Genomic DNA, 16,817 nt, shown 5'->3' with positions numbered 1-16,817 from the left:
TGCATCAGAAGCATCTCTGTCAAGGTCTCCTCCAGTTTCATCTTTTCCCAGCTGTTCACAAAAACGGTGCCAGGTCCTACCCCCTGTCCTTGTAACATGACAGATGCCAGTTCCAAAAATGCACACAGGACTCGACAAATAAATGGGCCCGGACACACAATTACAATACACTGGACAACAGCTCAGCTGCAGAAAGCCCTGGAGGCATCCGAGCTGAAGAGCTCCATGTGGAAAGTTTTATGAAAGGAGAAGAAAGTTTGGAACACAGACAGTGAAGAGGCTAGCCCAGGCACTAGATTTTATTTTGTTTCAGCTTTTATTTGGTCCCGTACTTTTAAGATGCATCTTCTGGGTTTGAATTAGAGATGATGTTTCAGAAGAAATATCATGCAGCCCCTGGGAGGCAAGTCTCTTTGCAACAGACTGGCAGGGCAAACATGTTTTTTTTAAATGTCCACTACTTTTGGATGCCTCAGTGTTTGGGTGCCCAGCTTGAGACACCGTGGGTCTGATCTTCATAAGTGCTTAACACCTGCAAGCTCCCATTGATTTCAGTAGCAATTGTGGGTGCTCATCCCTTCATAAAATTAGGCCCGAAGGGTCTCACGATGGACACACAACAAATGAGGGACCTAAAATCAAAGATCACTTTAGAAAAATTTGGCTCAAGTATCCAGCAAAATCTGTGTCCAGTTTCCACACCGAGGCTTTGAATTAGCAATAAGGAGCAGTATTCACGGGTTACTGTGAAGGGCTGCCTTACCGGCTGGCTGCTCTAGTCCTGCCCAGCACTATCTACTACATTGAAATTCACAGTGAATGGACATGCAAATCGGATGTACTCTAGGACTTCAGTTACATGGATGCAAGCAGCAACTCCCATATTCTTTAAGGGCGGCTGACGTGCAGAAGTGAGGGCAGACGCGAGTACACCGTATCCAGAAATACTGGAAAGCCAATTGCTGCTTGGTTATTTAAGCAAAGGGATTTCCCCATTTTCACAATGAGAGAGTTTGGAACAACTTGAAAGCTCATGGCCTAACTGTTTTTTTGGTGGCTCTATCAGCTGGTGAATGTTTGAGCCAGGAGGCACCATCCAGTTGGAGGGCGGTTGAATTCTGCAGAGCCTTTCCTTCCCTGAGGAGGAAGAGAATTAAAGTAGATTGAAACACCACTGAACTACTTCACTGCCCAGGTTGTGCTTCTCCACGAGATGTATGGTGTACTGGAGACAGCAGCTCAAGGCCTGCATTTCTGTAGTGACCTAGGTCATAATGTGTGAAACTAGATTCAAGACCTTGATGCTCTAGGGCAGAGAAGTGTGGTTCACTGGCTGGAGCCAGACCCTGTTCTGTGCTGTGAATTGTTAGAGGGAGCTGACTGAGGACTACAATGATAGAGAACTGTGCTGCACTAAATGGAGCACACATAGGCTTTGACACTCTTGGGAACTGAAGAATTTGCTTCTTAGATTGCAGGGTATGTTGAACTGATTGTTCGTAATTGACTTCACTGCAGCTATGAGAACCAGATCCCAGTAGCTTTGCATCAGGCTTTCTTTGCACTGTGACTTAAAAATTAACACAAGTCTTTCCTGTAATTACTCATTGTCACTACTTTATTAACAATATATTTAAAATCTGAAATAACAGACTAACATTTTGCAAGCAGTATTACTTCTCATTCTCTACAAGAAAAAACTTTGCATAAATAATTTACATGAGAAAATAAATATGTAACTTACTCTTTGAAACAATAGCTTTCACATTTAGATTCTGGTTCCACTTAAAATAGTTGCAAAATCTACCAAAGTTTTAAACTCACATCTTAGAAGATTTTTACGTCAACTCTACACAGAAAATAAGAACAGCAAGGAATTATTTTCCATCCAAATTTTGTATTATGTGATACTACGGTTTGCAGTCCTAAAGCATATGTACAGCATTTGAATATTAACTTTCCAATAATACCCTTTAATGTAAAAACACAAACACATGTATGAATGGTGTGAAGCTATTTAAAAGGAAAGACATTGTCAAACTGAACTGCACATAGCCAAGACTTCTCCGAAGGAGTTCACTGGTTTTCAAATTAGCATAGGCTCACGCTAATATGGAACCAGCACCTTACCCTCAGAACCTGCCATGCCCAGTCCAGCAAAACAGAGCATATGGTCAGATGATCCAAACTTTGCAGAACAGAGAACATAAAAAGCTGACATCTCAGCTCTGATGCTAACGTTAATTTGCTTTTGGAGGAGTAAGGCAAATACTCAGTATCCTTCCTATTGGCCCTCACTGTAAATTACTCAGCTGTGTTAGAAGTAGTTTGAAAAACTCTAGGAAAAATATGTTTGGCCCTCCGTATATCTGTTTAAAAGATGAACATCATAGAATTATGGGGTTTGGGAGGGGCCTCCATGTGGCCATCTGCCTCATTCTCCAGCAACTGAGCAGGATTGGTTTCAATATCCCAAAGTCATTTCTGATGGTGTCAAATCTCAACCTTAAATCTGTTGAGTCTTGTACTATAAGAGTAAAGATATGGAATGGCTCAGATTCACATTTATACTTGCACTTTGGGATCACAAATTTCATGTTTGACTCCTGTTTCTCCTCATTTAAGGAAATTACTTGGGCATGCAGAAATCTGGCAGGACTTTATTCTCTTTCACTAAAACATTTGAATTTCCTTAGTCTGCTATTGCTACTTCCTAAAACTCAGTTCAAGCTTGCTGACTTTTCTCCTGTTGTTTCCCTGCTCTAGTTCTTGTCCTGCCTGAAGTGGTTTTGAGAGGGCTTTGAAGGCTCTGTTTGGACAAAGTAAGGATAATGACCTCTTGCAAAGTGTTATATATGGAACAGTCACCATAATACCTTTGCTTCCTCTGCCTTCCTCAGTGTGCACACCACAAAACCCCATGCAAATTCCCAGGCTAACTCTCCTTTCAGATTGAATTTAGGTGCTGCTCCCACCAGCTCAATTTCTCTCTTTCATCAGACCACAGCTGTTAGAATCTGATAGGTTTTGACTATGCGAGCCCTTGTCCTAGCATTGCAGGAGGAATGGGATTCCACTGCATTCAGAACCTTACTCTGTGGCCTGTCTGTCTCTGCCATTTGATGAAATGCAAAATATCCAGAGCTGTTGGGCGGTACCCCTCAGAAGGGACCTTCTAATAGGCATTTTCTAGTTCAGGCTGGTTGGATTTGCTGCCCCTTGCTCTGGAGAGACGAGGCTTCTTGTTTTTCTGAGGCCTGATGGTTTCCTTCCCGAAGTCCTTCAGCTCAGACTGGTTGTGGTAGCGAGTGTAGCGCTTGCATTTACATGCGGTGACAGCTCGGATTTTGTAAGTCCGAGTCTCTTCTTGGGGGCAGGCCAACTGGATGCGCTGAGTGCGAGCGTGCGCGGGAATGCAGCGGTAATCCAGGGCATTCTGGCGCCACCACTTTCCTCTGCCAATAGAGTTAGGGAGGAGGTGGGAGGGGAAACACTGGCCTGAGCAGACCAGCTCCTTTATGGGCTTGAAGCTGCGGCAGGGCCCATCAATGACATACCGTGTGTAGCGCAGCTCCCTGCAGCTGAAATCTGAGGCATCTGCAAAGAAAAAACAAACTAGTTACAGGCATCTCCATCCCTTCATGTTCATCGTGCCTCTAGCCTCATGCTGCAGCTGAAATCCAGCTCCAGGACCTTTAAACCAGCACATTTTTATCCAAAATTGTACTCATAAAGCCCCCAAGGAGATGATTAGAGTCAATTGAGCACCACCTGGAAATGTCAGGTAAAGTTCTCTCCTACCCAGGAAGCTGCACACCAGGCAGGAGAGAGGCTGGTATTGGCATAAAGAAGCATCTGTTTCTCTCTCATTCAGAAATTGAACAATAAGAGCTGGCTCTGCACCAAACCCTGCATCCAAACACCCCAGTACTACAGGGGATATTGCAGCTCAGTGTTGTATAAACAAGAGATTAAAACCTGCAGGGCCATGTAGGAAAAAGGCATATCAGGTGCTGCATGGGAAATCACGTGAGTTAAAAAGGAAGCAAAGAGGATGTGCAGGAAGTGAGGCAGGAATCAGAACAGCCCTAAGCATTGACCTCTCTGGGCAGAAATAAAGATGTTTAAGGGTTAAATTTTGCTCATTTCCACCTGCGCGGTTCTGGAGTAACACCACTGGAGTCACTGGGGGTGAGCTGCAGGAGGGCAATAGAGGACCAACAGCCCCAGATTCTGCCCCTTCAAGCCACCTGTGGGCTAAAAACCTTCTCTCATTTATATTAGTTTAACTCCATTGATCTCAGTTGCTCACTTTGGATTTACACTGGAGTAAGCAAGAGCAAAACCTGGTCCAAAGTTTTGGTGAAAATCGAAATAAAAATTCTTATAGCCAAATTCTGCCTGCACTTCTGCCACTCCACCCTCACTTAGCCGGCCTGCACAGGTGTGAACAAGTGCAGACTTTGTCCCCTCTATTTTCTGTAAAGGGCCATGGATCCTTGCAAAGGTTTCGGACCAGCATCAGACATGTTACAGGTCTCCTTGTTCTGGTCTCCAGAGTCCCTTGTAGTGTCACATGACTAATAACAAGAACAATAAGGAAACTAGCAGATGGGAACTGTGACTAAGGATGGAGTTCCCACCTCTTGGAAAACCCATTAATTCACCACTCATTTGGCATTCCTGACCTCCCACTCTCTGTTCTAATCCCACATCATCCATGTCATTTCCTTCAGTCAGACAGAGGCATCTTCTGCCAAATTAGAAACCTTACCAGGCTTTTGCTTGTGCTTTAATAGATTGCCAGAGGCAAGGGACAAAGTAGAAAATATGAGATTTTCGCTCTAAGGATTTAGAAAAGCTCCTTTCATAGGCAAAGAACTTTCCAGTTAAATAATTGATGCTGCAGATGCATTTATCATCAGAACAGGAAAGAGCACTGTCTCCATGAGCAGGGCCGGCACCAGCTTAACAAGCAGGTGCTTGGGGCGGCCAAGGGGGAGGGGCGGCACCTGCGGCAATTCGGGGGCGGCAGGTCCCTCACTCCCTCTAGGAGCGAAGGACCTACCACTGAACTGCCGCTGCCGATTGCGGCTTTTTTTTTTTTTTTTTTTTTGTTTTTTTTTTTGTTTGGGGCGGCAGAAATGCTGGAGCCGGCCCTGTCCATGAGGGTTTCTTTCTGTCTTTGTTCAACCAATGTGCTTAGCTACACATGTTTGGAATGTATGCAGATTGATTGTGAAGACTGTTTAGCAAATAAGGTATTGAACTTCATCTATCTGAACACATTTTATTCCTCTCGTCTAAGCAAAAGAAATGCATGGAGCACAAACGAGAATTTAATTGTGACAAAAACCTACAAAGGTGGAAAACCAAAGAGAAGGCAGTTGTCATCCATTCTCCTTGCTGTGAAAAAGGCACATCTCTGCTAAGGCCACCAAAGGAGACTAGTAGCTTTAATTCTGAATTTCTTAGTGGTGTAATGTTTTTTAGACTCATGTTTCTCTCAGTGAATTTTTAAGGATTTCCCCCTATGCTACAGAACGAGCATTTTTTTTTAACCCAGCAGAGATCTGCTTTCTGGATATACTGTATGTCTATTCATTCAGTCTTAGGCCCCAACCCTGTAAACACTTTGCACAAGCTTAACTTTACACACAGGAGTAGTCGGGAGGGGGCTATAGTCATGCAAATATAGATTTTGCAGCTTCATATTTTAGCAATTCTAAAGACTGCATTTACCAGATTAAACATTTTTTGGTCTAGTATTGTGATTAACATGCTGATACTGAGACCCTGTATGATTTAGTGAGACAGGTTAATCAGATCTTTTATACTCGCACACTTCCTGAGCATTTAAGAAATTGAGTTTTGACTCGGGTAGTCTTAATGTTTTGGACTCTGGCCTTTTATGCCAGCTCAGCAGTGGGGCACATACATACTGCTATATTAGACACCTTGGCACATGCCTCAGACATGTCGCTGCATCTGTCGACACACATCCGTCCATGTTACATGCACGCTGATCCCACATGATGCCACATCAGTGCTAGTCTCAGGTAGCCTCATTTCTGGTAGGGACACCATCTATTGCACTGTGGCTCTGATACCTACCCGCACCCTACTCCACTAAAGACACTAATGCAGCTATACAAGTGCATGGCATTCCTCGAGAGAACCCCAAGTCTCTTTGAGGGGTCATGAAATAAAAATCCCCCCTCAGAGTCTTAAGTGTTCCCATAGGTGGCAGGGAGGCAGACTGCACAATTCTAAGGCAGTGAGAGACACTCCCAAAAGTCAAACTTTCTTCCCAACAGCAAGACAAATTCCTCCCTTGAAGATATGGGATCTGCTACGTGGTCTGCTGCTAAGGAGGGCAGCCAATGCTGGACCTGGGCAGGGCCATTCCATGGGACTGTGGCAGGGAGGGGCTGGGAGGAGGGAATTGTGCCCTGTCATGATGCTGGGATGTTATAAAACCTCTGAATTTGACCCCATTCAGAAAAAGAAAAGGGGTGCTTGTGTTTTTAAAAATATTTTTCTGGCCCCATGTTTGTGATAAGTTTGGGGGTCTCAGTCCAGTTCCCAAACCAGCACATACCACCATCCTAGAGAACCCTCAGAGACAGCATGATTTAGTTCTCTTCCTGATAGCCTCAGCACAGAGGCCAGGGACTGAATGGACCCTGACTGGAGACTTAATTCCCTTCTCACCTTTAATCTCCCCTTAATCACACAGTGGGTGTGGGAATTCTGCCCTCCATCTGCTCTGGGACTAAACACATTTCAGTCTGTAGGGATCAATCTGGCACCTTTTGCCAGCATGGAATTCACTTTTAAACTCTTTTTTTCTTGGCAATGCTGGTGGCAACTCCCCTGACCATTCTCTTCCCCTTCCCCAGCCCAAGCACTTGCATTTCTGAGCCATTGGTGCTGTCGGATCTTTAGCCAAATGCCCTGGTACCATGCTGAGTTTCTTTCGGGATGCCTCCTGATGTTGTTGGTTCTATTTAAAGTATCAGTCCAAGTTGCAGCTCTGCAGAACAGAGAGCCCCCAGAAGAATAAATGCTCCTCCCACTGATCACATTCAGTTGTGGATTCCCTCTGTGAAAGCTTTAAACTGCTAATAACAGGCTTATGTTGCCTACTGGAGTCTGCCCATGAGACACTAAGAGCAGCACCTTTCTCTATCACAGCTCAGCGCAATCAAACATCTGAGCTAACAACCATAATTGGGGTGTTCCTCTAAGAATATTTAACAATGCTCTCATTATCACCTCTTTCCCCAGCCCTTGCCCTGTTCTGTTCTCAAAGGAAGACGGGTTCCCCCGGATACCTGCTCGCCGTGTTTACAGCATGAGGACAGCAGTAAATCATGTCAGTCACTAATATTACTGGCCAGTCCTGCTATGGTAAAAATATCTTTTGCCCAGGCCAGTTCAGTGTCGCACACTGCCACATTGCAGCTGCTCTCATTATAGCTCCTTAGCTATTTAGATGGATTTATTTCTGATCATTTTTCAGTGCTAAACTCCACCTGCAGTGGTAAAAAAGCCACTAGAACTTCTGTAACAGAACAGACATTGAGATACTACTATGCAGTGGGCCACATAAGTACCAATAGATAATTAAGTAGATGTGAAACTGTTAGATCTAGATAACATCTTATTTCCCTGATGGATAATAACCACTATTACTTGTCTCTGTTTAAGAAACGACATGGCAAACACTGGGAAGGGCAAACAGGAGATTGAATTTGTTATCACTACAGCATTAGCTCTACAGCACTTTATCCAGTGTTAGTTCATCACTCTATGCTCATGCATGGCAACAGAAAACCCCACAGGAAGTTGTTAGGTTGTTAGGTTCTGAGGCTGTAATATAACATTTCTTTTTCTTACCGTTCGGATCCAGAGACGGCTGTGGCTGTCTTCCCCCGTGTTTTGCCTGGTTCATTGTGTTGTTGTTGTTGCTGTTAGTCTGCTCCACTGGTGTTTCTGTATTTTCAGGTAGCTCAGGGATGATTTCTGTGGCATCATTTTTAAACACTTGCCACCCTTCTACTGAGCGTACAGCAATTTGGATCAGGACACAGATAGAGCACACAGCCCAAGAGATCTGCATAGTGGCAGCCCAGAGATTCACCTTTCAGCACTCTCACAGTCTCAAATCCCAGGCAAAGGCAAATTATTCTCCTTTTTTAAATCCCTCTTAGAACCAAGCAGCCAATGACTTCACAAAGTGGGAAGGGCCAGACAACTCATTCATCCCAGATCTGTCTTTGTGACATGGGGAGGCGGGGTGGTTTCTCCAAAACATTCTACAACTTTTATCCACACACTTGAAAACTTGTCCCTTGCTTCATTCTTCTGCCAGGCACCAGTGTCGACTGATAGCCATATCTGCAGGGAGACTCATCAGTCTGCAGCTCATCCCAGGCCGAACAAATATTTTCACAATTAAAAAATGCTTCTCCTTCCATATTTGTTTCTTTGGCTCCTGGTTTTCCCACCATTTTAAGACGAGGATTCCTAATAACTTCTCCTAGAATAGTCTGTCTGTGCTTTTTCTATTTTTTAAGCTATACAATAAACAAACAGCAGGGAAGGAGCCAGAATCTACACACTGTACAGCTTGATGGGATGTTTCTCTCTTGTTGCATTTGCCTTTGGGTTGATTACACATTTTTAGACACACTGCCCTTTGTTACTGGCACTTATCACCATGAGAGGGTTGCTGACTTTTAGATACAAGAGTGTGGGTAAACTGTTGTTTAAAAGCCATGGTTGCTCTGCGTATAAGAGATGACGAATGATCTTCTGGTTAAGGCACAGGACTGAGACGCAGGACAACTGTGTTCAAACCCCAGGTCTGGTACAGATTTCTTGTGTGATGTTACGTGTGTCACATCATCTCTATGCCTCAGTTCTCCATCTGCAAGCTGCGGACAATCATACTTCCCTATCGTATGGGGTGTTGTAAGAAGACATATGTTAATGTCTGAGAGGTGCTTAGCTACGGTAATGGGGCACCATGAGCATTTAGAAAGAGCTGTTTGCTTCAAGAGGGCAGCTGTGTGTGGAAGCCTGGTTGTGTTGCATACTGCACTGTTTGTTGCAGAATTTGTTCCTGGACCAACTCAGCCTTATGAAACTATTTCATTTATAACAGATGCAAAGGGTATAACTGAACTCCACTCTTTAAATTGTTGTTCAGAGTGTCAACAGCAACCTTCATTATCCAACTGCATTGCTTTTTGTCCTACCTACTCAACAGCCAAAACAGGTGGGTCTGTCTGTCTCTCCCTACCTACTTAGGACGCATCACTTAAGACATGAATTCCATTCTGACAGTCCTACTAGCCTAACAAGGAAAACAGGTGTTGCTGAAGTTAATACATCAAATATTTGGGACAAATTCATCCCTGGTGTAACCTCACTGAAAGGAATGGAGTCATGACAGAATGAATTGGAAAGGACACACACACTCACACATATGTATGTGTATAGTTCAGGTTTCACCGTGGTAATAAGGTGGATGGGTTTTAAACAATGTGCCCCTGGTACATGATGGTCCATTTCTGATTCAGTGGCACCTGCCATATATTGTGGAAATATCTCTTTAATCTTTTTCTCACCCAAAGTTATGCAGTTTTACAAGTCTCACTCAGAGAATCTTCCCTTCCCAACTATCCCATTGAGAATCTAAGAGCAGTAGTTTCTGATGTTGCATGTAATCACTCTTCCTTAATATCTCCTTCCCCCTTCCACCACCTCTCTGTTTCCCTTCTATTTATGTGGAAGGATGCCACATAGTTTTCCTTGTTTCCTTCATGCATGAAACTTTTTGTGCAGAGTTTATCAGAAAACCATTCATTGATAAGAAGTGTCGCCAACCAATTCTATTTGGATGGTTACATAAACATTCCTGCACTATTGTTTCCTTTCCCTCTATAAACACACAATCTGCTCTGATTCACTTTCATTAATAACTTTCTCTAATATTCAAAGCAATGACTGCTAAACCCTGAGTTTCACATCCACTCCAAGCACTGAGCCATTTCAAAGGCAGGTGTTTTTCCAGAAATCATTTTTCTTCAGGACAATGCAGTTTGTAGACGTGCAGGTGCAGATGGATTCTGCACAACAGACAAGTTGGCTACAACTTACTTTAGACATCATAATACCTCCCATTTGTATAGCCCATTGAGTTCTGAAGGATCCCAAAGCACTGCAGACACACTGTGTGATGAGTTACTTCATCTACCATCACTAGACTGGAATGTTGCAAAAGAATCAGGTAAATGCATGGATAGGTGCATCAGTGGCTATTAGCCAAGTTGACCCAGGACACAACCCCATGTTCCAGGAGTCCCTAAACCACTGACTGCCAGAAACTGTGAGTGGAGGACAGGAGATGGATCACTCGATAAATTACTCTGTTCTGTTCATTCCCTCTGAAGCATCTGGCACCAGCCATTGTCTGAAGACCGGATACAGGGCTAGATGGATCATTGGTCTGACCCAGTCTAGCCATTCTCATGTTTGAGTGCACTGCCCAGCCATGTTACACACTAGATTAGACATAACTCTGGGGCCATGGCAAGATACATTCTACATAACAGCCTACTCTTGCCAAAAGAACCATGTGATTTTTTGAATGAGCCGTGCGAGAGCAAAATTTTGGCTTCATATTTCATCTGAAAACTGCCACCTTCAGCAGCAAAGTGCCCTATAGCCCCAGGCTGGGACACTAATTCAGTATCTACTTAGAGGAAAGAGTGCCACTTAGTTAATTCCCAGCCATACTTTCAGCAGTCCCCAGGACGTCTCTGACCCGAGTACTAACCCAGTCCACCTATACTTGGCTTAGGCGCTCTGATTGGATCCCAGTCGTGGCAGCATGCACAGAAGATGGATGGACTGGGCAGGAAGTGTGCAGAACCCCAAAGAGAGTTAATACTGATAATCACGGAGGAGTTTCCACACACTCACCACTCTATTTAACTGTCTCCAGAATTGCACATTTCTATAGAATGAGGTTGCCTGCCTGATAGCATGTAGCATGGCAAAGTGTCTGCACAGAGAATATTTCACAGGATGGTACTATCATTGTCAATGTCAGATCTTTAGTACAAACATCACGTTTAAGGAACCTACTCTTAGGGATGCACAAAGCACAAAACTTTCTTTTCTCATATATGTGTAACTGAAGGAAGAAATATGTTTAAAAGTGTTGTGCTAATGTTTATCTGCTTTGCTCGTTGGGGTCCTGGGAGGAATAAAGCAAAAATTGGGACATCCAAAATCAGAGACCACACTTGAAAACTTTGGCTTAAACAACTTGCCCAAGGGCTCAGCATCTCTGGATGAGGCAGGAAAAGAGCCTAAATCCCAGTCTTGAGTCTAGTGCCTTAACTACAAGCAAACCTGCCTCTTTTGGCAGCCCCTTACCTCAGTCCATTCACATCATCTGGCTTCTGCAATGAGTGAAACAGGTGTGCTCTGGGATCCAGCCTCATCCACTGTTCATCCTGCACACCAAATGAAGCAGGGTGGGTCTCTGAAAAGGATAGGTTGTGACTCTGCCTGTCAGTAGACTGTATCATAATGCATACATACTAAAGGGCAGTATTAAGTATACAAGAGAACCATCTTCAGCACTACAACTCTCTACTCTGTGAGCTGAAAGAGCAGCCCTGCTAACTCAGCCATAGGGGATATGTGTGATGGTACAAACAAACTGGCATTCCATTCCCTGGGTTTCCGGGTGCTGCTGTCTAGACCTACCACCACATTCTCTGTTATCCCGAGGTCCCTGATGCTGTTGTCTAGAGGCCCAGTGCTGCATTATGCAGGCACACACATGTAAAAATAGCTTCTGAAAGCAAGCCTGTCATGTGAAACATCTGGTGCTCAGTGGAACCGTTGGAGCGGGAGAAATACCTGGGCGAGGGCAGGCATTCTGGCTATGTGTGCGTTTGAGCTCTGCAGTGAATTATGGCTCACAATTTACAAGCTGTCCAGGCTTTCAATTCCACAGAAGATCAAGGGGCAGAATTTCCCGGCTTCTTGAGCCGTTCTTTGCACCTCTGTGGATGCAGCTAAACCAACCTGCTGGGGCAGCTTTTATTTCTGGTTCAGAAAGCTTCTGCCGAACTGCAATGTATTGCCTTTTGAATGCATCAGGCTGCACCCAATGACTTGCACTTGTATTTTCAAAACATCCCAGCAGAAGGGAGGGGCTGTAGGTAGGAGATTAGAGTGATCAGCTGTCCCGATTTTATAGGGACAGTCCCAATATTTGTGGCTTTGTCTTATTTAGGCATCTATTACCCCTCATTCCCGTCCCGATTTTTCACACTTGCTGTCTGGTCATCCTAGAGGAGAGACTCCCTAGCTTCCTACTAGGACATCTCTGCCCCTTCTCTTTAATTAATCTCTCAGTTCAGACACTGGGCCTTTCACTCCTGCAACCAGAAGAGAGTCATGCTACATAGCACCCATTAGAAAAACTCCAACTTTCCGCTGTAGGAGCCCCTGGGGATGCTGCATGACGGGGACAGTCTGGAGGCGATCAGGGCAGGCATCACTGTGAGTGTGATGGTAACTTTGAGGTGGGGAGTGTCCCACCTCATAGTACATTCAGCACAACAAAGGAACCTCAAACTATGTCAATAGCTACATGTCCTGGAACCAAGACTAGCTTTAAAAAGAGGCTTTTAAGTGTGTTCATTGGAAGCGTCACTGGGCAAGCGTGCCAAAGTAGATTGTCTTTATAGCAGGGTAAAATATAACAGATTCATACAACAGCATCATCTGGTGACAAGGGATGGAATTATGGCGCCACCTGGTGAAGAATGATAGGGTTATAGCACCATCTGGTGGGCGTTGCAGGGCTAGCTCCCACAGAGTAATGGGATTACAAACAAATCCTTACTCACCCGTTTGTTCCCTTTCACAATAAGCCCATAGGTACAGGATGTTCCTCAGGTATTTGAATTGTTAGAAAGAATAAGCACTTGAGTCAATTGCTGCTCATTCAAGAATTATAGCTAAATAAAATCTAACAATTTACAGGCAATACAGAGCTGCTGCATTTAAAACTAAAATTAGAACAGATATATTGGTGTAACCACTGTGCTCTTGACAAGGATTGTTTCATTTTGCCAGTGTTGTACCCACTAAAACTGTGGCATATTCTCTGGAAGAGGTGCATTAAATCTTTGCCGATGTAATGTTTGGTATTGCAAACCCATAGGGCTTTAGCCATGTATGCTATATTTGTTTTAGAGTAGTGTACATAGGAGGATGCTTGGGTAAATTGATGCTATAGAAATAAAATTTTATGATTACTAATCATCTTTGTTAATGGGGTCCATTATTCCTTCAGTTTGTGCAGTCTTTCTTAGCTGCTCATTATTCTTTAAGATAGGGGTACTTGCTATATAGCCAATTCTCCATCTGACAATCGTCTGCTGTGTCTGATTTTGCCATGTACATTTCAAAAATAATTTCATGTTTTGGAAGGGAATAGCTGTTGCCAAATCCTTTGAAACCTCACTATCGTGATTCTTGAACGTGTCACTATGCAACCTTTATTCCTCTGTCAAAAGAGAGCCATCCTAGCTAATTAAAATAATTCTCTGTGCAACCAACTTAAATTGCAATGAGACAATGTGGATGAGGTACTGTCTTTTATTGGCTCAACTTTAAAGAGACACACTTTTGAGCTTATACAGAGCTCTTCTTCAGGTGTGGCACAGCTAACTATATGGTGGAACAGACTGAATTGCAATGGGCAATCCTAAATGGAATGAGTTTAGATACATGAGTAAGTCAAGTCAAGAGCCTACTTCCACAATAAGGGCCAAACTTTGCCCTCATTTACATCCATGTAACTCCAGTGATTGAAAGAAAAACAGAGCTATAGATGGTGGCACAACATGGGAACAACCTAAAGGTGTAAGACAGTAGAGACAGTGAATGTTATGTCCATAAATCAGGAATAATCTCACTGAGAGGAAATAGACAAACTCATTGTGATTGGCTAAAAGATTATGTAATGCCATCAAACATCAATCACTTTCAATTAAATTCTTCAATGAAACATCAAAAACCCAATCCATAGTTACTTAAGTCATTGATTTCTCTCATAGTAAAGTGAATTCTCCATATCCCTGTACAGATAATTGACATTTAATGCACCCTGGGTTTTGGGGCCGTATTGATCTGAAAAAAGAAATCCAGTAAATGTTTCTTTTCTAAGAATGGGGAAAAGGAGAAGCAGATTAGAATTCTTGTTGCCTGGATTTGTGTCTTGTGCTAATATTGCAGTGCACTCAAAACTCTTTTTCTTGGTGTGGATATGCCAAATAAGATAAATCTTGGTCTAAGGCTAAGGCATCTCCACTACAATAGACAGCCACCTCATAACACTAACTGGGGTCTGCTGTTTGAAAAAAACATTACCTTACTCCCTCTCAATTCACCCCAAGGCAAGGCAGTGGCGCGTGCCCACACACACAAACAAATCAGACACACAAGAAAAGGTTGCGCTCTGTGTTTAGAGAAATATCCATAAATGTTGGTGGTAGGAAGAATATGCATCAGTGCTAAGCGATCTACAATAGTCTGCTGTGCCTGTCAGTTCTCCCACAATGTGCCGCCAATGTCCCATGCTAGATGAAAGTCAGACCTGCTAAAGTGTTTGCAATCATGTCACCTACTAGTGGCTTCTAGCTCACAGAGGGTAGACTCAATACACCGCACAAGCAACAGCATTTCAAAGATTATTGCTTGTCAATGTTCATTTCCATAAAAGATTCAGAGTGAAATTCACCCATGTGCACAGGTCCAATGCACCACTTAAGCCCTGAGATAGCACCCATTCATGCAGTGTTCTGGAAACACTAAGAATCAAAACAGCAGGGGATTTGCCCTTGTGGTTAGGAATGGGAAAAACTTGATGACATAAAATGTGTCTGCTTCTGGGAAATGGTTTCATTAATGGGGGATGGCTTGAAGCACTCAGGGCTAAAAGAGGTCACAGAGTAACATCCATGGGAGTTCTGTGCTCATCACTTTTGCCATTGTTCTTCCAAACAGAATAAATATGCATTATTAATTATCCCACATCTATCTGCATACAGCTGTGATAGCCAGGAGAGAGAGACTGTTTGTTCAGCCATTATGGATACAACTTTGAGAGATCATTTCTGAATTGCAAGCAGTGAGGAGACAGGATTTGTGGGAGGAGTAAGAAATGAGCAAGCCAAGGCCCTAAACAAGATGTCATGACACAGGTGAGATTCAACAGTGAGGGAAGGGGTTATAGCAACTCCATGAAAGGGCTCCCTGTGCCACAAAAATGTTCCATCCTTGGTTCTCTCTTCTCGCTTTCTCACACACACACAAAAAAGAAAAAAAAACACTTTTGGGGGGGGGGTAAGATTTGTAGATTTTATTTACTTGGGGGATTTCTATAGTAACACCAAGGGAAACCACTGCTTACATTGAGCGCTTTCTACACCGGCTGTGAGGTGCCCACAGGTGTATTCTCAGTGTAGATTTAAACCACGACAGCAATGAGACAATGCTTAGTCTTGCAGAATAAAATATCTCAAATGGTTAACCCAAATGCACAACCCAGCCCCATCCAGCTGCTTGAAGTTCTGCAGTTTAATCTGCTTGGTGGGCAAAGTCTCATTTTTCAGGTTCTCTCTTCCCTTTCCTCCAGTAGAAGCAAAGCCTAAATCCGGTGCTGCAGAAGATATCAATACTGTCCATTAACACTCTTGGTGTTGCTATTCACAGTCTTAATAAACTATGTGCAAAAACTCAGCTGCCAGCACACGTACCCACTTAAAGAGGCATGGCCTACTCTTCTGAGATTAAGGGTGCTCAGTATTTTTATGAAGTCAGTGGCAGCTGGAGGTGCTCAGTGCCTCTGAAAATCAGCTCACTGCAATTCAGCTCTCAAAAATCCATATCAGCTCAGCTGTATTTTTTCTCCTTTGATTTTTGTTAAGTGGTAGTTACAGCACATAATGTAACAAGAACTACTTGGAAAGCATTATTTGTGGCCAGCATCTCAGATGGAAGAAAAGGACTGGCTCATCACAGAAAAGGGGGCAGATAGAGGGAGTCCCCTTTTCATGAAATTATAAACATCTTAGCAGTGCCTAAACACTGACTTTGTGTTTAATAAAGTAGAATATTGTTCAGTGTTTTGAAAATGTAAGCGACAATTGATGTGGATTTGGGTAATTAACTTTGAAACATTTAATTGCAATTGACAGGTGCTGACATCTTATAGCAACTGGCATAATTTGAGACACTAGCAGGACACACTACGCTCAGTCCCAAAGGCTGTGGCTTTTCAGCAAGGTGGGAGGCTTGTAATGAAATTTTTAAAAGTCTTATATTTGAACAGTTGATTCCTGGAGAGAACATTTCTGCCCAGACTGCAACAAGGGGACGTTGAGGGAGCTTTAACAGATAACTGCAAATCAGGGCTGCTCCAGCATCTCCAAAATGATCTATTTTTTTATTTAAAAAAAAAATTTCATTTTGTGTTTAGGACAAATCCTTCCCTTTTCTGCCCTTCTGCATTTGTACAGAATGTGCCCATAAGCAGCAGGTAACTTGTGGGGACCGAACCCAGACTGTGTGTACACAGAACCCAGGTAACTGTGCAAAGTGTTTGAGTGTTCTCTTAATGGCCATAGAAGCCATATTCTATTGAGAATCTCTCTTCAGGTGTGAGGAAGCTCCTCTTATTTGCTGTAATTATGGCCATCTGTGACATTCCCTTT

The 16,817-nt window shown here is 43.4% G+C and overlaps 1 protein-coding gene across 1 annotated transcript; it reads right to left on the bottom strand.

Annotated features, from left to right (window-relative positions):
* Positions 1–1,595: 1,595 nt before the first annotated feature.
* On the bottom strand, positions 1,596–8,512 carry SOST (sclerostin). The gene is made up of 2 exons (XM_008174819.4): positions 7,903–8,512; positions 1,596–3,597 (listed from the first exon to the last, which is right to left on the bottom strand). The coding sequence occupies exons 1-2, from the start codon at positions 8,123–8,125 to the stop codon at positions 3,176–3,178; spliced, it is 645 nt and encodes a 214-aa protein (XP_008173041.1). The 5' UTR covers positions 8,126–8,512; the 3' UTR covers positions 1,596–3,175.
* Positions 8,513–16,817: the final 8,305 nt, after the last annotated feature.

The sequence above is a fragment of the Chrysemys picta genome, chromosome 24 (genome assembly GCF_011386835.1).
Source record: "Chrysemys picta bellii isolate R12L10 chromosome 24, ASM1138683v2, whole genome shotgun sequence".
Taxonomy (NCBI): domain Eukaryota; kingdom Metazoa; phylum Chordata; order Testudines; family Emydidae; genus Chrysemys; species Chrysemys picta.
This window is presented reverse-complemented; position numbering and strand designations above follow the sequence as displayed.